Consider the following 27783-nt stretch of genomic DNA (forward strand, 5'->3'; position numbering starts at 1 on the left):
ACGTTTCACCGTCTATACACACAGCATTCATTCACAGACGGACACTGGTGGCTTCCACACCTTGGCTGTTGTGAATAACGCTGCAAGGCACCCCGGAGTGCAGGTGGCTCTCCCAGATACTGACTTCATAATCGGTAATCTTCCTGTATGTACCCAGAAGGGAGATGGCTTGATCATGGGGTAGGTCCATTTTTCACTTTTTTGAGGAAACTCCATGGTGTTTTTCAGGTTGGTTGTACTAATTTACATTTGGTGGAGGCTGAGACAGCCTGGGGCGATCAGAGTTTCTAGGATTCTGACAGCTGGGGGAACGGTGATTTCTCTCCCCGGGGGAAGGGCAAAGAGAATCGAGGCAAAGTGGATCCGGCTGCGGCCACCTCCTAGGCGCTAGGCCAGGACCGAGGCCTCCACGCCGCGGAAGGGCCGTTGTTGCCGCTACCCGGGCCGGGCGTGCGCAGCCGTCCTTCCTGCGGGAGCGGGGCCTGCCCGGAGCCAACCCCGCCCCACCGCCCCGCTTTCGATTCTCCGCGGGAGCCCCTCCCCCGCACCGCGGCCGCCGGGACCCGAGGGCTGAATGGCCGGCGCAGGTGCGCGGAGCGAGACACCTGGGGGGCCGGGAACACCTGGGGGGCCGGGGCCGCCGGAGCGCGAGGACGCAAGCGGCTGGCGCTGCCCGGAGCATGGCGACCGCGTGGCCGAGCTCTACTGTCGCCGCTGCCGCCGTTGCGTGTGCGCGCTCTGCCCGGTGCTGGGCGCGCACCGCGGCCACCCGGTCGGCCTGGCGCTGGAAGAGGCGGTGCACGTGCAGGTGGGGACCGGGGCGGCGCGCGGGGGGTGCAACGGGCGGGGAGGCGCGCGCAGGGTTGGCGGCCGGTTCCTGGTTAGGCCTGGAGCCGCAGGGAGGCCCACCTGTTGTTGCCAACGATCAGTTAAGCTTCAGAATAGGTGGGTTTGGGAGTGAGAACTTGGGCGCCCTGGCTGATAACGCAGATGTCCTTGACCTCGTCCACCACGCGGGTCCACCACACTGCCCTTGGGCTGGAAGAAGGTCTGCGGGTGAACACGGATGAAAAGCCATACAGAAACCTCTGGTTTCCTCTCCTGAAGTTCACACTCAGGGCCTGAGGACTGCTTGACTGACTGCTGTAGGAGCGGCCGCCAGCCACCCACTCCTGCCCTTCCCCTCCACCCTTCCACGCATTTAACAGCCTGGTGGGGAGCTGTGACAGCCATTTTATTGATATGAAAAGGAAAACTGGAAGCTGAGGCTGCCTTTGACCCCAGGATTCCACAGCTGTGTTGTCCCCACTGGCTTCTCATCTTGGAGCCCTCACCTGTGCATAATCCTAATAGTGGTCAGGGGCTCTCAACTCTTACTCTGGCCTTGAGGACAACTTGTTCTGTGGCTCTGGTCAAATCTGTCTGCCCCACCTGGGATAGGCAGGCCCTCCTCTCTCTGACAGATGTAGATTCTACCACTTCCTCCTCCAGGAAGTCTTCTGTGATTAATGACCTTTCTGTTCACATTGCGACAGCCTTGGAGCTGGATGAAAATGGGCCCTGTGGGAGCTGGTCCAGTTGGTGGAGTCCTCGGTTTAAGGCCCGCCTCTTCCTCCAAGGTCTTACTTTTCTTATCTGTATAATGGTTGTAAGAGTAATAGCTCCTCAGAGGCTGTTTCCAGAGTTCATATGGCTGCTTTCCAGAGATAGGGCTTGGGTGTCGCATAGGTGGGTCCACCCACCTACCTACCTCCCGCCTACGTACCCATTTTGTGTTCACACACCTACCCACTCACCTGTTTATCCATCGTCCTTCCATCCACTCATCAGACATCCATTCAGCACATACTTTGTGCCATGAGCTAAGGAATAAATCGATTCTTCCTGGATCTGGAGATGTTCCCTGGCTGGTGGGATGAGAACAGATAGTGACAATATAGTGTGATAAGTATTGTAATTGGGAAGCTGGAGGGAAGACAGTGTGAAGTAGGAAGAGAGAGCCCAGGAAGACTTCCTGGAGGAGTGCCACTGGAACTGTCCTTGAAGACTGAGTAGAATTTTACCAGGTAGCTTTGACAGGAGAAGCATCCTGGGATTGGAAGGTCCAGACACCAGGAGGCTGGGCTCTCTTGGGGTGTTGGAGAGCGTTTAGTCTTGAAAGCTTAGAAATCACAGTGGGGTAAGGATGTGCTCCTGGAGTTTGCGGCTGTGGCTTATACCTGGGCTCCCATTGTGTCCCCACCCTCACCCACCACCTAGAATACAACCACACACAGCAGTAAATGCTTGTTGGATGTGACAATGACAGCTAACAACTCTGTTGAGTACTTAGTCCCTGCCAAGCACCGCACCAGACATTCTGTATACTTCTTATTCTCTATGGTGACGCTATGGGGTTAGCTCCAGATTTATGCTGAGAAAACAGGCTTAGAGAGGTGAGGTCACTCGCTCAGTTCCCATGAAAGGGACTCAGACCTAGGAAGTCCTGTGTGACTCAGGCTGGTGCTCTTCATAGCTTGCTGGGTGGCCCCCGGTCTCCACTTGAAGCTGGCAGCCCTTGGTCACTGTGTTCGATTCAGCAAACACTTCTGGGTCACTCCCTGGTCCCTGGGGGGGAGCCAGGAACGGAGCAGACCTGCCCTCAGGAAGCTGTTGGTTGGCTGGGCAGCCAGACCTGGGTCCAGCAGCTGAGTATAAGGCCAGCCTGAAGAAAGTCCAAATAGAGGTGAGGTCAAATTTGTGGGGAAGAGGGTCACAGAGCCCACCCGTGGAAAAATGGCAGTTGCAAAACAGAGACATATGGAAGGGAGCTATTTTAGGTGGGAGGGAGATGGGACCATGAACCCCCACAGGCCTCACACATGCAGGTCTTCTGAAGCCCAGTCCAGGCCAAAGGCCCACATTCTTTCTGGAATGTATGTTCCACGCGGGCAGGCCCTGTGACAGGGCCTGGCATGTAGTTGGTGGTTCGGTTAATAGTGACTCTATAAGTGAACACTCTTCCGCTGTCCCCAAACTGTTTGCCTTAAGGCCCTGTTTGAGAAAACTGGGTCATAAGTAGGATTGTTCTAGAAAAAAGGGAGGGAACATCAAGGTTTGAAGAATATCTGACATAGGCTTCCGAGGATCAGAGGGACCCTTGTTCCAGCTCATCCTCCAATTTGCCCCGTGACTCTGGGCCCACTCATCTCACCAGTGAGTCTCAGGTACCTCAACTGGAGCAAAATTCAGGGGTGGGAGATGCCCCTCGGGGTAGCTTGTTACCTTAAAAGTCACAGAATTAAGAATTAATTTTTCCTGACTCCTTCACATACAGAAACTCATCCAAGAATGTTTAAAGCAACTGGAAACCAAGAAGCAGCAGAATGTTAGCAACATAACCCACATAGAAGACACTGCCGAGAAGCTCAAGGCAAGTGGACATTTCTTCTTTATTCTAGTTGAGATATGCGCACTTCCCCTCGGATGCAAGGCTCTCCTCGGTGTGGAGCCAAGGGTATATAAAAACCTCTAAGGGTTTTTAGATCCGGTTTGGTGGCCCTTGGGACTTCCAGAACTTAGGGGGCTCTTTTGAAGAAAAAGAACACAAAATCAGGTGCAAGGCCATGAGGGACCGGGCTAGTGAGGAGCTTGAAGCTTGTGGTGTTGTGTTGTGTTGTGTTGTGTTGTACCCAAAGCTTCTGTGTTGTTAGCTTGGTGAAGATCTGCCTCTGTCCAGTGCCCTAGTCTTGCCCCATAGCGCCTCACAAAATGGAGGAACAGCCTTTCCTGCCACCTGCCGCCTCTGCCAAGGCCATTCTCTTAGAGGGACTAGTCGTCCATCCCCTGCACCCCAAGTCACCTTAAACAAAGCAAAATGCAGTGTAAAGAACGTGCAAATAACTCTTTGGGTGCCAACTGCTTTGTTGAAAGAAATTAAATAGGGTATAAATATATTCCAAAAGTAAGTACTTTCTTCAGGCTCCTCTTTTCACAAAATTGTTTATTTATTATTATTTTTTTAAATAATTTTTTTTAAAATTGTTTTAATTTTTTTTGAAGATTTTGTTTATTTGACAGAGAGCACAAGTAGGCAGAGGGGCAGGCAGAGATGGGGGGGAGGCAAAGCAGGCTCCCTGCAGAAGCAGAGAGCCCGATGCGGAACTCGATCCCAGGACCCTGGAATCATGACCTGAGCCGGAGCAGAGGCCTTAACCCACTGAGCCACCCAGGCACCCCAGAATTGTTTATTTAAATGGATTCTTTTTGGGCTTGAAATGAGAAGTTGGGACTGATATGATTGTGAGCTGCCATTTTACTCTAAAGAAGTTGTGCTGGGTTTTTTGGTCCTTTTATGTGAATTGAGCTGGTCCCTTCCCCTCTTGGCCTCGGCTGCCCCCACCTCGAAATGGGGGCTGGGGTGGGGTGCCCTCCAAGGGCCTCTCCCCCTGACGGCTCTGTGAACCCTGGACTGACCCCCACAGTCAGAGCAGAGAGACTGGCACCCAGGACGTCCCGAGGCCAGGCCCACAGCAGAGGGGAGATGCCGAGGCCCAGGCTAGGCGAGGTAACAGAATTGGTCCTCTATTGGCCCAGCATGCTTTGTCTGTGGCTGCATGCCCCAGCATGCTGGGGACAGTTGCATTAATGCACCTGGAGCCCCAGCTGCATTAGTAACGGTGCCCGTCATGTCTCCAAGAGCATTTCTCTGGGGCTCAGGTAAATACATCCATTGGAAAAGATTCAGGAAGGGATGGGGGAGGTGTTTTGGGCCACTCAGCCAGAAGGGCAGAATTGGGATACAGAGTCACTGTCTGCGGATCTATGAGCAGAGATTCTTTCCTTGGGGGCCCCCAAGGAAAGAATTAGGACCCGCGTACAGAGTCAAGTGGGTCACATTTCAGCCTCGTCTAAGGGGTGGAGTTTTCTTTCTTTGAACCTTTTCCCCAGCTTTTAAACTTCTATTTTGAAATAAGTACAGATTCACAGGATGTTGCAAAGGTAGTGCAAAGAAGCCTCGCGTACCTTTCTCCTAGCTTGCCCCAAGGGTTAGAGCTTACCTAGTGCCGTGTCAAAACCAGAGTTAACAGCGTGTGTGTATAAAGTCCTACGTCAGTTTCTCATATGGGTATATTCGGGAATGCAGAAGGATTCCGCCGCCACCAAGACCTACCTCGGGCAACACCATTAGAGTCACCCCTCCCACTCTCCCTCCAACAGTCTGACCCCGGGCAATCACACATCCGTTCTCTATCTCTGTCATTACGGCATTTAAGAATGTCATAAAACTGGAATTATACGGTGTATGACCTTTGAGATTTTTTTCACTCAACATAATGCCTTCAGGATCCCTCCAGGTTATTTTGTGTATCAATAGTTCATTCCTTTGAATTGCTGAATAATATCCCAGCCATCTGGTAGTCCAGGTCAGCCAGTTTTTTTTGTTTTTGGTTTTTTTTTAATTTGAAGTTTTCATCTACATTAGGATAGTTTCGTTGTTTCCATTTTGGGGCTATTAAAAATAAAGCCACTTTGAGCAATAGTGTACAGGTTTTTGTGTGGACATAGTTTCCGTTTCTCTGCAATAAATGCCCAGCGCTGGTTCTGGGTTCTATGGGGCTTGTATGTTTAGCTTCTCAAGAAACTGCCAGAACATTTTGCAGGGTGGCTGTGTCATTTGACCTTCCCACCAGCCATGTATGAGACATCCAGTCTCCCCTCGTCCCTGCCTACCGGCAGGACTTGCCGGAGTTCTGTTCTAGCCTTTCTGGTAGCTGTACCGTGGTCCTCCCTTTGGACCCTGCGTTTGCGTTTCCCCAGCAGCTATGATACCGAACAGCTTTCCATGTGTTTAATGGCAGCTTGTCTGTCCTCTTTGTTGTTGTTTGTGTTTTTTGTTTTTTACCACTTCAGGATTGGTTTGTCTGTTTTCCTGCTGCTGAGTTTGGAGACGTCTCTCTGAGCTAGACGGGAGTCCCTTGTCAGGTCTGTGGTTTACAAATATTTTCTCCCAGTATGGGCTTGACATATCATTGCCTTCACAGGGGCTTTAGCAGAGTGAGAGTTTTTTAATTTTGAAGAAGGCCAGTTTATCCTTTTTTTTTTTTTTAATGGATTGTGCCCTCGGTTTCATGACTTGGCCTAGCCCTACATCCCAAAGATTCCCGCCTTTTCTTTGGTCTAAGTGTTTGACGATTTTATGTTGTACATTGAAGTCTGTGATTCTTGTTGAGTTCCTTTTTCGTATAAGATGGGAGATTTAGCTCAATTCTTTTTTCTCTTTTCTTATGTATGTCCAGTTGCTCCAGCACCATTTGGGGAGAGACTGTGTGTTCTCCATTGAATTGCTCAAATTTTGTCGAAAATCAGTTGGCCCTGGGAGCCGTTGGGAGCTGAGCACCAGACACCCCCACAAGAAGGGTGCCTGTCTCCAGGTCTCCCAGCCCCCACCTGATCGCCTCCCTCACTGTGTTACCAGCCTGGCTCCTGGGGGCATTTATGTTTCCATCCCTGGTCAAGAAACAGATATTTAAAAATTCAGCCATGCTTAACTCTTTATCAGATATGTCATTTGCAAATATCTTCTCCCATTTGGGAGGTTGCCTTTTGGTTTTGTTGATTGTTTCCTTTGCTGTGCAAAAGTTTTTACTTTGGTATAGTCCCAACAGATTATTTTTGCTTTTGTTTCCTTCACTTTATGAGGCATATCTAGAAAAATGTTGCTATAGCTTATGTAAGAGAAATTACTGATGTGCTCTCCTCTAGGATTTTTATGGTTTCAGGTCTTTAACATTTAGGTATTTTTTTTTTTAAAGATTTTATTTATTTATTTAACAGACAGAGATCACAAGTAGGCAGAGAGGCAGGTAGAAAGAGAGAGAGGAGGAAGCAGGCTATCCGCTGAGCGGACAGCCCGATGCGGGGCTCGATCCCAGGACCCTGGGATCATGACCCGAGCCGAAGGTAGAGGCTTTAACCCACTGAGCCACCCAGGCGCCCCAGGTATTTTTTTTTTAAAGGTCTTATTTATTTATTTGACAGAGCAAGAGGGAACACAAGCAGGAGGAGTGGGAGAGGGAGAAGCAGAATTCCAGCCCAGCAGGGAGCCCAGTACGGGGCTTGATCCCAGGCCCCTGGGACCATGACCTGAGCAGAATTCAGGTAGATGCTTAACAATGGAGCCACCTGGGTGCCCCCATTTAGGTCTTTAATCCATTTAAAATTTATTTTTGTGTATAATGTAACAAAGTGGTCCAATTTCATTTTGTCAGAAAGCTGTCCAGTTTTCCCAACACCAGCTGTTCAAGAGACTATATTTTTCCCATTTCATATTCTTGCCTCCTTTGTCATAGATTAATTAACCATATAGTTGAGGTTCTATTTCTGGGCTTTCTGTTTGGTTCCACTGACCTACGTGTCTATTTTTGTGCCAGTACCATACTGTTTTCATCACTATAGGTTTATAGATTATTTTGAAATCTGGGATTTGGGTACCTCCAGTTTTGTTCCTTTTCCAAAATTGCTTTGGCTCTTTGGGGTCTTTTGTGGTTCCATACAAACACATAAAGAACTTTTACAACTCAACCACCCCCCAAAAAACCCCAAAACATCCAATTAAAAGTGGGTAGAAGACAGGGGTGCCTTGGTGGCACTGTTGTTTAAGTACCTGGCTCTTGGTTTCCCCTCAGGTCATGATCTCAGGGTCATGAGACCAACCCCTGCGTCAGACTCTGCATTCAGCAGAGAGTCTGCTTGAAGATTCTTTTCTTCTGTTCCTCCCCTATGGTCCTGTATGCACGTGCTCGCTTACTCGCTCTCTTTCTCTCCCCCCCAAATAAATAAAATCTTTTTAAAAAAGATTTTATTTATTTATTTGGCAGACAGAGATCACAAGGAGGCAGAGAGGCAGGTGGGGGAAGGGGAGGCAGGCTCCACGCTGAGCAGAGAGCCCGATATGGGGCTCGATCCCAGGACCCTGAATCATGACCTGAGCCGAAGGCAGAGGCTTAACTCACTGAGCCACCCAGGTGCCCCCTCAATGTTTGCTTTTTTAAGATTTATTTGAGAGAGAGAGAGCATGATTGGGATGAGAGGCACAGGGAGAAGCAGACTCCCCACTGAGAAGGGAGCCCTATGTGGGGCTCAATCCTAGGACCCTAAGATGATGACCTGAGCCAAACCAGATGCTCAACTGACTGTGCCACCCAGGCGCCCCCGAATTTTTCAGTTTTGAGGGTCCATGAGCTTGGACTTGAATTCTTCTCAGTACAGTCCTGTCATTTGGTTTATTTGTTTTGCTGGTGACTCTTTTTGCCCATGACCCTTGATGGATGACAAGACTCCTTGCCCCTGGCGTGCCTGGGTGACTCAGTTAAGCGTCAGCCTTCAGTGAATGAGCCCCACATAGGGCTCCCTGCTCAGCGGCGAGTTTGTTTCTTCCTCTCCCTCTGCTGCTCTCCCTGCTTGCGCTCAACCCGCCCCTTCTATCTAATGAATAAATAAAATCTTAAAAAAAAAAAAAAAATCCCTTGCTCCTTTCCCAGGCCAGTGAATGGAGTTTTTCCTGTTCCTAGTTCATGGATGAAGCAGGCTCCTGGGTTGGTGCAGGTGGCAGGTGCCCAGAGACCCCTCCCAAGGCTGCGGGGCTCCCAGTGTGGTGCGGTTGTCATACGGGTCACTTGCTCAGCTTCCGCACTGGAGTTCCCTCTTTGTTTCTAAGCTAAGGATTTCTGCTTTCTGCCATTTGTGGGTTTGCTTTTTGTTTTTTTTTGCTAAGTCATATGATTTAAAAATTGGCTCATGTGTATATCCCCATTTCTGTGTGTTTGAACTAGGGAGGGAGGTTTCCCATGTCATCTTCTTCCCCCATTATTGACCAAAAATCTGTGTCCCTTTATATATAGGCGTCTTGTTTTGGCTTGAGGTCCTAACTAACACTACCCTGGGTCAGTGTCAGAGACGGTGTGTTCCAGTACATGGCTCTACCATGATTAAGCCATTTTTGTAATGTGGAACATTTCGATCATTTCCAGTTTTTCACTAGCATAAAAGAACACCGCAGCGAACGTTTCTTACTTGTTCCGTCTGGACACATTCCCAGAAGTGACTCCTCCAGCTCATGGACACACACGTGTAGGACTCTCCTGCGTTCCGCTAAACTGTGGCCCGTGTGCTTTGGGGCAGAGAGGTCAGGGACAGCCACACTGCCCTGTGCTTGCGTAGGGAGAGGCACTGCTGGGAAAGGGCTGTCTGCCTGGAAATTAATCCATAAAACACTTTTGTGAGCAAACGAAAGTCAATAAAGTTCACACGTGCTCCAAAGTCCACTGTTCAGAAACCAGGGAACAGCCAACCACTTCCTTCCAGAGAACCATCAAGGTCCTTAATCCTCAACCAACACCCATGGAATGATTTTCTCTGACATCCTTGTCGAAAGGCTGTGTCCTTCCCCTGCACAGCAGCTCAGAGGCCCAGGTGGATGGGAAACTCGCCATTTGCCCGCTACCCTAACCTGGACAAGGGTCGGGTGTCAGAGTGGCATAGTGATTATGCTCTTCTTTTGGAATCTTCCCAGTTTTCCCCAGGGAGCTTTTGATACTTTTATGAGAGTGTGTGTGTGTGTGGTGGGGGGTTATATAAATATGTATACTATAAAAATAAGTATACATGTAAGTTTGGTTACTGTCTGTCGAATCCAGACCTGGGTAGGGAGTTAGGGTGTGCACAGGATGGCAGAGCTGAAGTGGCCCTCGGCGCTGGGGGCACCCAGGAAGACAGAAGCCACTTTGAGGGTTTTGGACAGTGGTGATGAGTGCAGGGAACAGTGACACAGCATGCGGGCGGCGGAGAAGCCAGCCAGGGGTGGCGAGGCAGGAGCATGGGCAGGAGACACAGGGAGGATGTGGGAGGAGGGAGAGCAGGAGGCCGGGGCCACGTGGTCGGAGCTGGAACCATAGCAGACCTGTCCTTCGGGAGCTGGAGGGGACGCCCTGGCTGCTCCCTCTCCCTCATTTCTCTCTAGTTCCTCCTCCCATTGACCAGACCCAGCCTGAAGGAGGCTCTTGGAAATGCACAGGCAGGAGTCAGCCCCTCTCCCTACCAAGCAGGGCTGGGGGAAGGAGAGGAAATGGGCCTACACTGGCACCTTAGGGAGAGAAATAAACAGCCTCCACTCCTGCCTTTCCCTGTGACCCACCAGAGCTGTAGGGACTGAACCGCAGCTTGGGGACCAGTTATGGGACAGAAAGGAGCCTCTGCCAGGGTGGGAATGGGAAGATGAGGACTCAGCCAGGCCATGCTCCTGCTGACAGGGGCGATGCCACCAGTCTCCACCACCCCCTCTGGATAAGGCCACCCCTCTGCCTCCCTCCGCAGGCCACGGCCACCTGTCCGAGTCACCAGTGACAGCATAGCTAACAGGGAGAGGGCAGGGGTGGGGAGCAGTGGGAGGCCCCGGAGCGGCACCCGTGGAAGCACTGTCCAGAGTCGTGCTGAGATATCAGCCACACAGCCCTCTCCATTCTCCTCACAGGCCCCTCACCCTCCACAGGACCCAGACAGGCCTGCAGGGTCCTGGGCCGACACGAGTCACACAGCAGCCAGCACTCTGGGTATGAAATCCCCCACTCTCCCATGCCGGACTTCACCGCTGCCCAAGTTCCTTTTGTCCCCAGTCCCTCAGCTTTTCAGCTAGACTCTTCAGGGCCTCACCCGGCCCAGCCCACTCCAGCGTGGGGTCCAGTTTCGCTTTGAATCAATGTGGCCCAAACAACCAGACGGCATACTTCCTTGTTTCATGGCCAGAATCTCCTCCCTCCCTCCCATTCTCTCTCTCTCTCTCGCTCTCTCGTGCTTTTAAACTGTTTGCACGATCAGCCTCATCTCCTTACACCTTAAGTTTTCTTGTGGATATTTCCAAACGGTTATTCCTGGACGGAGAGGTACAGCGATGGGTTGTGTCATTAAGCTTGTTCTGTACATGCTTCTTCACAAAGTGGAGCTGTGGAAACTGCTTGGTCAGGAGAGTATTTGCTCTCTTGGTTTCTAGAAAGGTGCTCCATTTACATACGTTGCCTCCAGAGTGTGTCTTTCAATCTAGAGTTGGGCACCCATTTTCTTGGCTTCATTGGGTCGTTCAGGAGAGACATAATTTGTGTCCGTGTTCCCTGACCCGTAGAAACCATGTTGTCAGTGTAGACTAATTCCCAGGCCGGCCCAAAGCCAACTTAACCTATATTGCGTGTGGCTGGGAACAGCTAGCCTCAGAACCTAACCACAGCCCAGAGCGCTGTGTAGGAAACTGACTCGGGGAACTCACTCCACAGATCATGCCAAAGTTCATGTTCCTGCCCCACTAAAAAGAGAACATGACATCAAGGGGAGCCTGTCCAAGTGCCAGGGGCTGTTCTGTTGTGTGGACTGATGTTTGGGCTGGAGAAAGAGGCTGACCTTTGTTTTGCTTTTATTTATTTATTTATTTTAAAAATAAACATATAATGTATTTTTATCCCCAGGGGTACAGGTCTGTGAATCGCCAGGTTTACACATTTCACAGCACTCACCATAGTACATACCCTCCCCAATGTCCATATCCCCACCACCCTGCTTTTATTTTTTTTTAATGATTTTGTTTTATTTTTTAATCGTACTAGTAGTACATGAGCACCTGTTCATTTTTTTTTTAATGTTCACAATAGTATGTTAGAATCTAGTATAGAACTTTAGCAACTACAAAATGGGAGTATCTCTTCACCATCCCCCTAAGCCCGTAACTTTTCCCAAACATGACTAGAGCATTTATTTTATTTTATTTTTTCAGTGTTCCAAGATTCATTGTTTATGCACCACACCCAGTGCTCCACGCAATATGTGTCCTCCACAATACCCACCACCAGGCTCACCTAACCCCTCATCCCCCCTCCAAAACCCTCAGTTTGTGTCTCAGAGTCCACAGTCTCTCATGCTTCATCTCCCCCTCCGAATTCCCCCAATTCACTTTTCCTTTCCTTCTCCTAATGTCCTCCATGTTATTCCTCATGCTCCACAAGTAAGTGAAACCATATGATAATTGACTCTCTCTGCTTGACTTATTTCACTCAGCATAATCTCCTCCAGTCCCGTCCATGTTGATACCAAAGTTGGGTATTCATCCTTGCTGATGGAGGCATAATACTCCATAGTGTATATGGACCACATCTTCTTCATCCATTCGTCTGCTGAAGGGCATCTTGGCTCTTTCCACAGTTTGGCGACTGTGGCCATTGTTGCTATGAACATTGGGATACATATGGCCCTTCTTTTCACTACATCTGTATCTTTGGGGCAAATACACAGTAGTACAATTGCAGTGTTATAGGGTAGCTCTATTTTTAATTTCTTAAGGAATCTCCACACTGTTTTCCAAAGTGGCTGCACCAACTTGCATTCCCACCAACAGTGTAAGAGGGTTCCCCTTTCTCCACATCCTCTCCAACACTTTGGAGAAAACACTTTGTTTTCTGTCCTGTTAATTTTGGCCATTCTAACTGGTGTAAGGTGGTATCTCAATGTGGTTTTGATTTGAATCTCCCTGATGGCTAGTGACGATAAACATTTTTTCACGTGTCTGTTAGCCATTTGTATGTCTTCTTAGGAGATGTGTCTGTTCATGTCTTCTGCCCATTTTTCAAGTGATTATCTTTTTTTAAGTGTTGAGTTTGAGTTCTTTATAGATCTTTGATATCAGCCCTTTGTAGTGTCATTTGTGAATATCTTCTCCCATTCCGTGGGTTCCCTCTTTGTTTTGTTGACTATTTCATTTGCTGTGCAGAAGCTTTTTATCTTGATCAAGTCCCAAAAGAAGTCCCATTTTCACTTTTGTTTCCTTTGCCTCTGGAGACATGTCTTTTTTTTTTTTTTAAGATGTTATTTATTTGACAGAGAAAGAGGGATCACAAGTAGGCAGAGAGGCAGGCAGAGAGAGAGGAGGCAGCAGGCTCCCCACTGAGCAGAGAGCCCGATGCAGGGCTCGATGCAGGGCTCGATGCAGGGCTCGATCCCAGGACCCTGAGATCATGACCTGAGCCGAAGGCAGAGGCTTAACCCACTAAGCCACCCAGGCACCCCTGGAGACATGTCTTGAAAGTTGCTATGGCTGATGTCGAAGAGGTTACTGCCTATGTTTTCCTCTAGGATTTTGATAGATTCCTGCCCCACATTGAGGTCTTTTATCCATTTCGAGTTTATCTTTGTGTATGCTGTAAGAGAATGGTCGAGTTTCATTCTTCTACACATAGCTGTCCAATTTTGCCAGCACCATTTATTGAAGAGACTGTCTTTTTTCCACTGGATATTTTTTCCTGCTTTGTCAAAGATTATTTGACCATAGAGTTGTGGGTCCATTTCTGGGCTCTGTACTCTGTTCCACTGGTCTATGTGTCTGTTTTAGTGCCAGTACCATGTTGTCTTGGTGATCACAGCTTTGCAGTAAAGCTTGAAGTCAGGCAACATGATGCCCCCCGTTTTTTCTTTTTCAACGTTTCCTTAGCATTTCAGGGTCTTTTCTGGTTCCATACAAATCCTAGGATTGTTTGTAGAACTAACAGACATTTAAATGCACCTGCATGGGTGCCTGGGTTGTGCCTCAGTTAAGCATCCTCCTTTGGCTCAGGTCATTCTCCTAGGATGGAGTACTGTATCAGGCTCCCTGCTCAGTGGGGAGCCTGCTTCTCTCTGCCCCTCCCCCTGCTTGTATGTTCTCTCTAATAAATAAATAAAATCTTTTAAAAATTTAAAAATGCACTTGCAAACATACAGAAGCATAGACAGCCTCCCCCCCACCCCTGCTATCCAAAAGCAGTGTTCTCTGAAACCTTCTGTAGGTAGAAAGGGCATAAAGGAAAGAGCATCCCTGGTTTTTTCAAAGTTTGAGTTAAGCCACTTCACTTTAAGGAAAGTCTTGGGTTAATAGCCATCTTCAGGACACCTGAAGACGATTTTCGCTTTTTGGACAAAAACCCTTACCATGCTAATAAAGGTTTTTCTTAAAAGCAAAGAGGACCAAAGCAGACATTCAGAAGGTGGGCAAACCTGTATCCATATATAATTTTTGTTTAGTTATCTTTTACAGAAATAGGATCATCCTATATTTGTTATTCTATAACTTGCTCTTTTTCATGTGGTGTCTTGGAGAGTTTTCCATGCCCAGGCACCTGGATCCACTGGGGTATGTGTGTGTGCGTGTGTGTGTGTGTGTGTGTGTGTGTGTGTGTGTGTGTGTGGCAAAATGTACGTAACATAAGTTAACCATTTTACCCATTTTTTGGTGTACGCTTCAGTAGGACGAACTGAATTTACAGTTATAACCACTGTTTTTGCATTTATACTCATAAACACTGTATTACACTCACAACCACTGTATAACTGTACATTACAGTTATAACCACTGTAAACTGCATTTACACTCATAACCACTGTTTCCAAAAATTTTCCACTACTTCAGATATAAACTCCGTAACTACTAAGCAATGACTTCCCCTCCTGCCAGGCCCTGGCAGACTCTCATCTACTTCCTGTCCCTGTGAACTGGCCTATTGTGGGTTATTTTATAATAAGAAATCATCCAGTATTTGTCCTTTTACGTCTGGCTTATTTCACTCCACATGACTAACGGTTCACCCACAGTGTAGCATGTATAAGAACTCTGCCTTCTTTTTAATCACTGCCTGTTCTTTCATTGTATGAAAGCCACATAATATATATAGTAAACATATATATATACTTCCCATATCAAAAATCTTGCCCACCTTCACCACCAACAGTGGTGAGTGTCTTGGTACACAGATGTTTGTGCACGTGTGAAAACGTTTTCAGAGATCAATGCTTGCAAGGGGAATTGCTGCATCAAAGGATGGTTGCAGTCAAAATTTTGATATCATATTGTCCCCTAAGAATGCTGACCCAGTGTGGCTAAGTGTACTCCACACCATTCCAGGCTCTGCTATTATCAGTCAGTTAAAATTCCTCCAGGCTGATGGCCATCAAGTATTTTCACTGCCCACTTCCTGGACTGCCTGAGAGGCCGGATATCCCTTTGTCCAGCTACGGGAACTTATAAGCATTTAGTCCATTTTAAATTGAGTGATTTTTTTTTTTTTCTCCATGTGATGGATGATAAACCCATGTAGCTTGTTGGAGCCGTTGTCTACAGAACCTTCCCTCTTAAGAGTTCCATTTTTTTATACAATCAGACCTGCTGTGGCTACCTTGTACCTCTGAGTTTTAGGCTCCTCTTACAGAGGTTTCAAATTTTTAGAAATAAAGTTGTTTTGTATTTCATTGTGACAGGGTTTTTTGTTTTTTGTTTTTTTTTAATGTATAGTACTTTAATCTCTGTGGAATTTCTTTTCTGTTTACCTTTATTGTAGAAAACCTCAAGCATACCCATATATTTAGAAGCAAATCCCAGACATGCCGTTTTAACTGTAAAAGTTTAGCGTGTTGTTTCCACAAGATGCTTTTTTTTACATGCCCAGCCATGTTGTCATCATCACACCTGTGAAAATTCATAACAGTTCCCTTTTATCCTTCAACATCCAACCAGTGGTCACATTTTCAACTGCGTTGTAAATGTCATGTTTTCTTTGAATTAGAAGTGAAATAAAGTTTTCAAAATGCATTTGGTTGGCGTGTATCTCAAGTTGATGGTTACTGTGTTTCTCTGTTCTCCTTACGTCTTCTAAATTGGATTTATAAGTTAAATCTAGAGTGATCAGACACACAGTCTCATTTTTTGACTACACTACTTCCTAGGTGGGCTTCTGTTTGCATTTATTTTTATATATGGTATGAGGATCTAATGAATTTTTTTTGCAAATACATGGTTAATTGCATGTTGTACCAACACTATTAATGGAATAGTTCACTCTTTCTTCCCTGTAGTTTGAAATGTGACCATTACCTCTCTCTCCCTCTCTCTCTCACACACACACACACACACATACACAGAGTTCATTTCTGAATTCTTTTGTGCTCTTGATCTTTGTCTTTGTCTGTGTCATGTGGTTTTAAATCCTGTAGCTTTACAGTTTGTTTTCATATTTAATAAGACAGGTCATCCTTCATTGATCCTTTTAAAGCAATTTGTGGCTTTTCTTGGGCTTATTCTTTGCCACCATAATTTGCCATTTGTCTAATCCACATGCTAAGGCTGGGATTGCAATGAATTTTTAGACTATAATGAATCTTTCTAGCCAGGAATGTGGTCTTTTCTTCCACACATTCAGAGGTCTTTTTTTTTTTTTTATGTCTTTTAGTACAATTTTATGCTTTATGTAGTTCATTACAGTTTTTGCTAGTTTATTTTATGTATCTTGCTATTTTCCCCACTACCCTTATTTCTGCATGCATTTTCCAGTTGTTTATAGGTGGTGGTACTTGGGAAAGCTGGAGTTTTTATGAGCTGGTCTTATGCTTGCCCGGGGACATTGCTGAACTCACTTTTTAGAGGTTATAATCATTTTATGTTGATTATTCCAGATTTCCTGGTTGGCAGTGATATCATTTGCAACTGGTTTCTTTTCAGGCTCATGCAGAGTCAAGTAAAACCTGGCTGACGGGAAAATTCACTGAACTGAGACTGCTACTTGACGAAGAGGAAGCGCTGGCCAAGAAATTTATCGATAAAAACACGCAGCTCACTCTCCAGGCATACAGGGAGCATATCGAATCTTGCAAAGAGCAAATAGATGGCATGCACAGCCTCTCCACCAGGGTCTGGAGGATCAGCCAGGAGCCCGACCCCATACAGCTGCTGCAGGTAATGCTGGGCCCCTGCCCCCTCCTCCCCTGCACTTCACCTTGGTAACTGGGGCATCGAACACAGAGTTTACACTGAGTGAATACACAAAGAATTGCCTGGCCAGCCTGCAGGCTTTCTTGCCCTCACACAAGTGGTAAGGAAATAGGCATTGTTAGGAAGGGCAGATCCTTCTTGGACTAATGACATCATATTTACAGCCACTGTTTTGGGGGCCGGGGCCCTCTGTGTTCCAAGCACTTTCTGTATCTTAGCTCTGATACTTCCTAAAACGCAGCAAAGTGGCTATTCTCACCCCATTTTATGAATGAGCAGTTGAGGCCCAGGGAGGGTGAAGTGACTCGCCCAAGGTCACACAGCTGAGAGGCAGCAGAGCTGTGATCAGAAGCCAGGTCGGCCTGAGTCCAGAGCACAGCCACCTGGCCCTCTGCCTGCTAAGTCTCACTCGAGACCCCTCCTGGAAAGGCAGGTGTCCTTCCGTCTACTGAGCAGGCCCCAAGAGGTGACTCAGCTTGCTCAAAGGGCAGAGAAGGATGGTACTCCTTGGCCACTGGGATCTGTTGGAGGCTATCACCTTACACGGAGGGAGAGTCTAGGAAGTAGCCCCTGTGATGTGTTGCTCTATTAGTGAACATATGTTGTTAAGCGTGGTGCTCCTGTTCCCAAGGAACCACGGGAGAAACCCCCCTCCGGTGTCAGTACCGCTGTGCAGCCCCATGCTCTGGGACTGCTTTCCTGCTCACATGGCCCTTCCCTGGTTCCTTCTTTGCCCTGGCTTCTGGAACTCTCGGAGCTACACAGGTTTCACATGGCTCGGCAGACACCTGGCAGCATATTCTTTGTTACTCTGCTCACCCTGGCTTCCAGCTTACTTCCCTACCCTGATGTTTTCTTCGCTTAAGTTTTCTCACTGTAGAGGACACGCCTGCCCTGTTAGATAACCTTTGGAAGATGCTTTACAGATTTGGGGGACGAGATAAAGGTGTCACTGAGTCTAATCACACATTAGGCTTTGGCTGGAAAATAAGGCTGACAAACAAATCGGTCAGTAGCAAACCAGTTAAGCCAGTGCCCGACAAATATTTCTAAGCTTGTGCGTGTACGTGGCCTTGGTCAACTCAGCCTAACAAAAAATAATTCTAGGTGAGTCGCTTTCCTAGGCACCCTGGATATTATAAAGAGGGGCAAGCTGCACAGAGGTGTAGATTTGTTTCTTTAAAAGTGACGGTACTTGGGAGGGCTATCTGACACAAAGGGACGCTTCCTTTTGGAGGAAGGCGGAGAAGAGTATGTTTCTTGCATCATAGAGCTTCATGGCTTGATCATCTTTTTTCTTTATTCTCTGGTGCTAGAACTACTGATTTTCATCATTTACCTTTCCTCCCTCTGCTTGCTCACTCTCGTATATATACGGATCTGTACTATACTGAGTAACCTGTTTGCGCCAGGCCCCTGCTTGACATTAGGAGCTTGAGGGTGGGGAGGCATGCTCAGAAATAGCTATTTACAGTGCAGCCCCAGCGAGCTGGCAGAAGTATGTCTAAGAAGTGTCCAGTTCTGCATAGGGACTCAGGGAAGGCTTCTAAGGGGAGGTGACCGTGGAGCTGGGTATGGGAGCATGAGGGGCTCACCAGGGACATACAGAGGGACAGAGGACATCCCAGGCAGAAAGGAATTATGTGCAATGAGGGTCCGGCAGGCTGTGGAGGGCCGCTAGGGTTTAGCCTGGCTGGAGGCAGGGCGGGGGCATGAAGGGTGGGAGTGGCCTTGGGAGTTGCCACTGGGTCTGGAAGCCAGGCCTAGTTGGCAGAGGGCTGTATGTACCTGGCCGTGGGTTTAAAATGTCCTGTAAAGATTTTGGAGCCAGGGGAGCATTCTGAATTGGGAAGTGACCTGCTCAGTTTAATGTTTTTGAAAAGTCACTCTGGGGGTACCTGAGTGACTCAGTGGGTTAAAGCCTCTACCTTTGGCTCGGGTCATGATCCCAGGGTGCTGGGATCAAACCCCGCATTGGGCTCTCTGCTCAGCAGGGAGCCTGCTTCCTCCTCTCTCTGCCTCTCTGCCTACTTGTGATCTCTTTCAAATAAATAAATAATCTTAAAAAAAAAAAAGTCACTCTGGTGACAGGGTGGAGGGTGGACGTTGGAGGCCAAGACTAGTGGACAAGCATCAGGAGGAAGGGACAGGCAGGTCTGAGACATGACAGGACTGGTGTGTGGAAGTAAGGGGAATCCAAGATGATGCCCAGCTATGGCTTGAAATACAGATGGCTAGGGAGCTGTTTCCCAAGCTGGCAAAGGTGAGAAGCAGGTGTGCTTGATTTCCTTATTCTATCATAAATATTTACAGAGAACCTACTGTGTGTTGGGCCCTTTGTTACATACTAGAGCTGGGGATACCAGGATGGTCCAGGGAGCTTCTACCTTGCAAAGCCACACTTAACCCAGGAAGGCTATTTAAAGGGTGAGGCCTAGAATTCATCATTGTTTGGTGGGGAAGGTAACAGTGGGGGACTAGTCAGAAAACAGGACAGGTCCCCACGGTTGGGGGGGGGACACTCCCCCTCAGTAGGCATTCCAGCTGAACTTCCAGGGTCTTTGGCTTCCCTCATGCCCAAGGGACTCTTTCCCCTGGAAAACTGGCCCATCATTCCTTTGGTCCCCCTGGATGTCAGGCAGAGCCCGGTGGCAATGTCTGGAAAGCTTTAGGGTGCCCTGCAAGGTGGTGAGCAACTTGGTGGCAGGTGCAGCCAGCCAGTCTCCTTCCTTCCTCCGCCCCTAAGGCCGTGCACAGAGCAGAGCTCCAGGAACATGTAAGTGAGGGAGAAATCAACTCTGGTCCTGGGGCAGAAGTTGGGGGCACAGCCTGGGCTGCTCCCAGATGCCGGGGCAAGGGGGGGCCGCCCCTTCCAGGCTGGGTTTGTCTGAGGGCGCAGCGGTGGCAGCTGGGACAGCACCAACCCTGACGCCCCGCACACCCCCGCAGGAGTACCGGGCCGCCGAGCAGGAGATGCAGCGGCAGACGAGCCTGGGAGAAGTGTGCTACCCCACACCCCTCTCCTTTGAGCCCGTCAAGAGCTTCTTCCAGGGCTTTGTGGACGCCATGCAGAGCTTGTTACAGACGCCACTGGACACTCGCCTTAAAGAGAGTAAGTTGCTGAGTGACCAACCTTGTGTCCTCAGCTCCCCTGCTACCCTTTAACGCAGAGATGAACGTGAAGACCTGAATCCCGTCTCTTCCACCCAAAGGCCAGTGGCTGGGCGGCGGAGGACTCCTGGGCCTAGGCCCGACCCATCCTTCAGACTTCCTTCCTCTTCGGAGACCGCATCCTGCCTTCCCAGCCACCCTGCTCCGCTTCTGCCCCCAAGTCACTCCCAGGATTCTGCTGCATCTTACCTTCGCCCGCTCTGGGCTCCCGGCTAGCATAGCCATCTGCCCACCCCACCCCATCTGGCCAAGTCCCAGCCATCCCTGCGGGGCCAGCCCAGCTGGGCTCACCCGGGAAGCCTTGCCCCATCACCCTGGGCTGGCTGTGCTGGCCAGATGCCCCGCTGCCTCTTCCCACTCCTTGCGCTGCCGGTCTCCGGGCTGGCGCTGTCCCTGAGCTGGACACTCTGTACTTGCCTCCCCCTGCCTGTCATAAATGCCCAAAGGGCAAGAAGCACTCTGAGTCCTGCTCCGAGGTCCCTGCAGGGCATAGCACAAAGTAGGTGCTCAGAAATACCTTTCTTCATTTATCTCCGCTCTTAGGATTCCTCCAGGGCATCTACTGAGCCCTAATTCTCTGTTACACACTGCAGGGTACAAAAACAAAGGTCTTGCCTTTGTGGTGCTCAGGGTTCTGGGAGCAAGACAGACGGTAGTAACTGAACAAGTCAGCGGTAAGAGCTCTGATGAAAAGTACAGCAGGGTGAGGAGAATACAGGGTGACCAGGAGGAGGAGCTTTTTCCTGGGGATGCGGATCCGGCATCTCTGAGAAGGGGACATACGTCTTCCCTGCGGTCCGCTGCTGCTTGACCCCAGACGCCTCCTAGTAAAGTTAGGCCCTGGCTACTGCTACTGCAGCTGCCACAGTTCCTCCCCCAGGAGCTCTGGCGTCCCTGCTGCCCCACTTCAGGCTTGAGCCTCCAAGCAGGACCTCTGCCTCCACTCACCCTGCCCCATCCACTCCCCACCACAGAGCTTTGGAAGTTCTGTTCATGTCTGCCTTCACTCAGACGCCTGCCACGGCTTCCCAGTTCCTGTGCCAGTGCGGGTACCTTAGTACCCGTGCTCCTGCTCATACCCTCTGGCTGGGAAAGCCTCCCGTCCTTTTCTCTGGATGTCTGAATCTTCCCTGTCCTTTAAGGGCTCGCTGAGGTGCTTCCTCCTCCATAATGTCTCCCCGGATTCCTCTCTTTTCTGTGCGTTGGCGGGTAGCTCAGGTGAACCTACCTCTCACCTCTTTTACCTGATGGAGCTGTGGAAGACAGGAACCATGGCTTGGGTTTCCCTTGAACTCCCTCACACTGGAATAAGACCTGGATATGGCCTTCTCTGATGGCTAATTTCTCATTTTCCATTTTATCCCAGCACTGGCATGTCTGCCAGGCGGTTGCCCCCACGCTTGGATGTTGAATACATCGTTGATTCGCACGGCCCTCCTTGAGCCCGCTGTCCCGTCCCAAGGTTCAAGGGACAGTCACACTGGCCTGAATCCACTTCCCACCCTCAGAAGTATGCTTCTTCATAGACCCCAGTATTGTCCTAGGGTATTCCTGTCGCCAATTCCTGAATTTGCATTTACTGCTTAAATATGCATGTGCTTCTGGGGGAGAGATGATCCGAATTTCCAGTTCTGTAATATTTTTAGTACATTCTGTAATTTGCTCTGCCTGCATGAGAGCCAGGCACTCATTTCTCACAATCTGTTACAGACACGAACTGCCAACTCTCAGGCTCCTCGAGCACCAAACTAGCTTCCTTGTTGAAAACAAGCCCCTCACCAGAGCGATCACTCTTCTTAAAATGTAAGCCCTGGGACTGGGGAGCAAAGGGAGGGTGGAGAGGGCCAGGCAGATTGTGGGGGATCACAGAAATGGAGGCACCCCCTTTTTTTACTAACAGACCCAACTTGGGTTTTTTCAACCTTTATTACTAGTTTTTAAATAACAGAAATAAGCAGCACCTGGCTGGCTCAGTTGGTAGAGCGTGCGACTCGATCTGGGGGTCGTGAGTCTGAGCCTTGCATTGGGTGTAGAGATTATCTGAAAGTAATAATAATAATAAATCTTAAATACAGAAATAATACATATTCATTGCAGAAAAACGAGGGAAAAAAACCCAAATTTTTTAAAGTCACTTGCCCATAGATAACTACTATTATTGTTTGCCCTGTTAGCTTTCCTTAGTTTATCTATATATACATATAAGAATACATTTAATACATATATATTTTACAAATATGGTATCATACTATACATACTGTTTTGTAACCTGTTTTCATTTCATTTCATTTTTAAAGTAAACTTTGAAATATAAAATACATAAAAGTACAGAAATCAAAGGGGTGCTGCTCCATTTTTTTGGAAAGATTTTATTTTTAGAGGGGGACAAAGAGGGAGGAGCAGAGGGGAAAGGAGAGGAAGAGGGAGAGACTCTGCAGCAGCCTCTGCGCCAAGCGTGGAGCCCATGGCGGGGCTCAGTCTCACAGCCCTGAGATCATGACCTGAGCCAAAACCCAGAGTTGGGTGCTTAACCAACTGAGCCACCCAGGTACCCCAATCATTTTTTAAAAGTAAACATGGTATATAACCTCCTTCAGACCAAGAAATGAAAACTTCCAGCTCCCCAGAAGCCCTGCTCATGCAGCCTCCTCTTCACTAACCAAGGGTAACTACTCTCCCGATTTCTGACACTGTAGATTAGTTTTGCCGATCTTTGGCCTTTGTAGGACTAGATCATTCAGATTGTACTTTTTGGTGTCTTGCCTCTGTCACTCAACATAATATTTAGGAGATTTATCCATATTATTATGCATAGAATTAACTTGTTTTCACTGCTGTAAATAGTATTCCATTGTATGAATACAGCACACTTAAACTATGGAAGGACATTTTGGATTGTTTCTGGTTTGGCCTGTAGTGAATGTTGCTCTTGCTCTGAACATTCATGTGCATGTCTGTTTGATGCACATATGCAGGCATTTCTGTTGGGTATTTACCCAGGAGTGGGAGGAAAGGATGCTTACCATAGTCGCTTCATCCAGCACTGTTCCAGAGATCCTATAGAAGTGAAAGCTATAAGGATTGGAAAAGGGGGGGGATATCATTATGATGTCATATAATGTCATGCGATATCATACAATATTATGACATGATTACAGGAAATCTAATATAAGTAAAAGATAACTTAGAATTAAGTGAACTTAGAACTGTTGCATATATCATTATACAAAGCTCAATCCTGTTTCTGTATATTGGCAATAAACAATTAGAAAATGAAATTTTAAAAACATTATTTTCAGTTTTTCAATTTTCAGTAACATCCAAAAAAAAATCAGGAATAAAATCTTCAGATGTGCAAAACCTTGCTACAGGTTTTGCACTCCAAACACTCCAAACACTTCGACAGTATCTACTAAAACAGACTATCCATGTACCCTACCATCTAGACTTCATTTTCCATGTCTACAGATATGGTACAAAGCAGTGAGAACAATTATTGGGAGTTAGGTCAGCACCACATTTCTGGGATACAAGTTGGCAGTATTTACCAAAGGCCTTAAAAGCAAAATTATCCATCTTAACCCAGTAGTTCCTCTTTTAGGAATGTATCCTCAAGCAATAATCAGATGCATAAAGATGTAATTATATTAGTGTTTTCAGGAGCTTTTTAAAAGCCTAAATATCGGATACCTGGGTGGCTCAGTTGGTCAAGCAGCTGCCTTTGGCTCTGGTCAGGTCCTGGGCTGGAGCCCCACTTAGGGCTCTCTGCTCAGCTGGGAGCCTGCTTCTCCTGTTTGTGCTCTCTCTGAAAAATAGATGAATATTTTTTTTAAAAGCCTAACTATTGAGAAGGGGGAGGGATAGGTTAAAGTATAAAACACTTAACACAGCAAAATCTTAGGGTCAGCATTAAAACACTCTGATAAAAAATATTATTTGATAGGGTAAAATGATCACAAATACAATCAATAAAGTTGAAAAACCAGATTACGCAAAAGTGTGTATGGCATGATACCAATAAGAAAAACTATAAGTGACAAGATAAAAACTGGAAGGATATACATCCAAGCGTCAATAAGGACAGGATTTTTAAAATTGAATTTTTAGAAATTGGCAACAAATTCCATGGCACAAATCCAGTGAAATTTTCACTCCTTCCCGTGTCCCCCAGCTAATGCCTTGGATGCAATTAGGGTTAAAAGGGTGGCTTTTCATTTATCCGCTGGCAATTCCTGGCATCTAAATTTCTACGGGAAAGTTGTCAGGACCAGCGGGGGCGTGGGGGGGGGGGGCTGGCCCCACCCACCAGGTGTGGCCCCCGATGTCCCCGCCCTCCGCAGATGCACGCACACCCACCCTGGAGCCGGACACGATGCACGCGCGCCTGCGCCTCTCTGCCGACCGCCTGACGGTGCGCTGCGGCCTCATGGGCCGCCTGGGACCCACGCCCGCGCTGCGCTTTGATAAACTGTGGCAGGTGCTGGGTCGCGACTGCTACGCCGCGGGCCGCCACTACTGGGAAGTGGACGTGCAGGAGGCGGGCGTCGGCTGGTGGGTGGGCGTGGCCTACGCCTCCCTGCGGCGCTGCGGGGCCTCGGCCTCCGCGCGCCTCGGCTGCAACCGTCAGTCCTGGTGCCTCAAGCGCTACGACCTCGAGTACTGGGCCTTCCACGACGGCCAGCGCAGCCGCCTGCGGCCCCGCGACGACCCCGACCGGCTGGGCGTCTTCCTGGATTACGAGGCCGGCATCCTCTCCTTCTACGATGTGTCAGGCGGCATGAGCCACCTGCACACCTTCCGAGCCGCTTTCCAGGAGCCACTTTACCCGGCGCTGCGGCTCTGGGAAGGGGCCATAAGCATCTCCCGGCTGCCCTAGGGGCCACAGCACGAGTGACCGTCCTAGGCTTTCCACTGCTCTGGTCTCACCTGAGCTGATGTGGCTCGTCTCGGTCAGCTGCCCAAGCATCCCCGTCTTCCCCACCAGTCATGCCCTGTGCTTTGAAAAGGCTCCTTTCCCAGGCAAGTTTTCAAACAGGTCCTAAAGGCCCCTCTTCTGCCGGGGCACTCTCAAGGGGCCTCTCCACCACCACCAGAGCACTTACATGACACCACTTTTAGTACAGGTGCTGACCCCAAGTGAGTCCTAAGCATCCCGACCCTGTTAGAAGACTCATTTGATCCTCTGGCCTCTCCCTCACAGAGTAGTCAGCAATGCCTGGTACTTGGTAGGCGCACAAGAAATGTGTGAATGAATGAGAGCCATCCAGCCCCTTCTCCCTAAAGTCCTTTTGATCTGCCTCTTCCTCTCCACTCTGCTTCAGCTTGTCCGTGTCACTTCTCTTCAGGGTAGCCGCACTTCACGCCTCGGGGCTGGAACCCCCTCCCATTCTCATCCTCCACTGTACAGCCAGAGTGCCAGGCCTAAAACTTCATTTAACCTCTTAGAACTACCAGAAGGTTCCCAAGGACCGCAGGGAGAAAAAGCAGGCACTTTACCTTAGCATTCAAGGCTTTTCTAGTCTGCCCTCAAACTCCCCATGCTCAGCTAGCTTCTACCGCTCTTTTCAGAGACCCTCTGGCACCTTTGCCCTTTGCCTGTCTGAGCCTTCCCCTGGCTTAACTGTCCCAGGAAGTCTCCCCAAACCACAAGAATCTCTCTTACTCTGAGAGCCACAAACCTGGGACCCTGCTTTCCCACTAGGTGGGAAGCTCTCCAAGGGTAGCTATGTCCCATCCCCTCGCCACCCTGAAAAGTTCAGGGTGTCCCTTTCCCTCCCAGACAATGACCAGCAGCCGGCTACCACTGAAGCAAAGAGCAGCTGAGCTGAGAAGTCCTCATGAATCACCCAGCCTAACCTCACTGTACATTTGGGAGAGACTCAGGTCCTGAAAGAAAGTTCCTCAGAGCCCTCCAGCCCCAAGGCAAGTGTTTTACTTGCCCCCTGTCCCAGCTCTTCAGGCCCAGCTTTCAATGTGGGAGATTTTACTGCTTATTCATTCCTCAAGGGATGTTGGGAAGAATCAGCAGGCAACCGTTGCTTAGCAACCACAGGCCATTTCCCCAACTGCCTTGGAACTTAAAGAGGAGGAGCTAAGAGTAAGGTCTGGATAGGCCCAGACATCCCCATGCTCCTCCAATCCCGCAGTTGCAGGTGCTGCCAAGAACCCAGAGAACCCCATTTTCCGTTAAGAAGGCAAACAAATAGAGAAGGCCAAACCAGGAGGACCTCAAGGGCCAGCTCCTCTAACAGGAAGGGGAAGGCCTCTTTTTTGGGTCTGTGCCTTGGTTCTGAAGATGTAGCATCATTTGTCAAACTCCTCAGATGGTTTTGGAATCATACTGTGTCAAAGTAACTTAGGTGCTCAGCCAGAGGGCGGTGGCAGGGTGAGGAAGATGCGAAGCTGAAACCCACTCGTGCTCTTGGCATTCGTTAGTTTGAACCACAAAAAAACGCCAATTTCCAACAATTTTCTAAAAATGCCACTTTCATACAGGGCAATGTAATACAAGTGGAAATCAAGGCAGAAGGAACCCTAAGAGTGCCTTTGGTTGTAACCAAATCACTTAAAACTTTAGCTGGAGAGACAGCACAGCGTCTAGGCACCCTGCTCCGGGAACGCTAAAAAAAGGGGAATTAATTCTACTGGAGATGGCCCCGAGCTGAATTCTGACAGGGCATTCCCGACAGAAGATGAAGGACGCTCCTAACCCTACAAGCTTGTTCATCCCTATGCACACAGACCTACTTCCAGACCCGTGGGGGGCGGGCCCAGGTAGTAACAGCACCTGCTGTTTTGCCAGGCACAGTTCTAATGCTTTACAACTATTAACTCATTTGATCCTGACATTATTCCTAGGAGGTACGAAGTTATACCAGTTCTATGCAGGGCAAAACTGAGATCCGGAATGAATATCTTGCTCAAGGTCACACAGCTGGTGGCGGAGCTGGGGTCGTGCTCACGTCCCGCAGGCCGGACTGCTCCGGCGAATACAGCTGGTCCCTGGCGGGTGCCTGCTCACTCCTGTTTTGCCTGTGATGCTTTGCTCTAGCCTCCTAAGTCTGCCTCTGGATAACGTTCCTCGGGCTGAGATGAGGTCCTGTATCCAGAGAGGAACTTGAGTTTGGAATGCATGATCAGAGACAGAGCTGGACTATACAGGACAAAAACTGGCTTTGATCCAGTGCTGACTCTGTATCAAGACCTGTGCTGCCAGAAAGCGGCAGTTTCAGTGCACAGTCATGTGACCTTGGGCTAGTCACTTCACCTCTCAGAGAACCATCTGTAAAATGGGGGCAGTGACCCTGCCTTCTAGTATTGGCCAATGGCTATGAACTTGCTTTAAAAACCATCCAGTACTGTACCATGCCAGGACCCACAAGCCTTCCCAGCGGCCATCCTGCGGTAGCAGGAACCTCCTTGAATATTCTCCATACAGGACCAAAATTTCCCTTGGGGTCCATGATTAGAAGATCACTGACCTAATTCTCCTTCAGATTTATACTTACAGAAATTTCTTAATACAGCAAACTGCTTGCAGATATATTTTTAAATGACATTAATTTTATAGTCTATGATTTAATAAATATTAACACTGTAACCTTTTAACTGTGTTCTTCACTGGGAGTTCACGTTGCGTGTAGGCCCAGACAGGACCTCACTCACCTGGCGTCCCCTCCACAATTTTCTTGTGGTAGACAGCTGGTCCCAGGTTCAACAGTGCTAGTGATGGGGAATTCACTACAGAGTATCACTAAGTGCTTGCCTACATGTAGACAAGCCCTCCCTCCTAGCTGCTCCGA

General features: G+C 48.6%; 1 protein-coding gene and 1 long non-coding RNA gene across 5 annotated transcripts; one reads left to right on the forward strand and one right to left on the reverse strand.

The window, feature by feature from the left end:
* Positions 1-4: 4 nt before the first annotated feature.
* Positions 5-27586, forward strand: TRIM14 (tripartite motif containing 14). 4 transcript variants are annotated; one of them, XM_032309024.1, is made up of 7 exons: positions 133-180; positions 3117-3206; positions 3317-3412; positions 16541-16774; positions 19760-19922; positions 21692-21784; positions 24322-27586. In XM_032309024.1, the coding sequence occupies exons 1-7, from the start codon at positions 148-150 to the stop codon at positions 24855-24857; spliced, it is 1245 nt and encodes a 414-aa protein (XP_032164915.1). In that variant the 5' UTR covers positions 133-147; the 3' UTR covers positions 24858-27586. The 4 variants fall into 4 exon arrangements, with proteins under 4 accessions (XP_032164916.1, XP_032164915.1, XP_032164914.1 ...); XM_032309025.1 differs by lacking the exon at positions 3117-3206 and having other exon boundaries at positions 5-180; XM_032309023.1 differs by lacking the exons at positions 133-180; positions 3117-3206 and adding an exon at positions 418-808.
* Positions 21784-23697, reverse strand: LOC116571193. The gene is made up of 3 exons (XR_004277765.1): positions 23672-23697; positions 23005-23053; positions 21784-22021 (listed from the first exon to the last, which is right to left on the reverse strand). It is a non-coding gene; the product is annotated as an uncharacterized LOC116571193 (long non-coding RNA).
* Positions 27587-27783: the final 197 nt, after the last annotated feature.

Source organism: Mustela erminea, chromosome 12 (assembly GCF_009829155.1).
Source record: "Mustela erminea isolate mMusErm1 chromosome 12, mMusErm1.Pri, whole genome shotgun sequence".
Taxonomy (NCBI): Eukaryota; Metazoa; Chordata; class Mammalia; order Carnivora; family Mustelidae; genus Mustela; species Mustela erminea.

Coding starts and splice junctions, on each gene's coding strand:
- TRIM14 (XM_032309023.1), top strand. CDS start 575: ATGGCCGGCGCAGGTGCGCGGAGCGAGACACCTGGGGGGCCGGGAACA. Junction 16,775..19,759: donor ACCCCATACAGCTGCTGCAG/GTAATGCTGGGC, acceptor ACACCCCCGCAG/GAGTACCGGGCCGCCGAGCA. Junction 19,923..21,691: donor GGACACTCGCCTTAAAGAGA/GTAAGTTGCTGA, acceptor AATCTGTTACAG/ACACGAACTGCCAACTCTCA.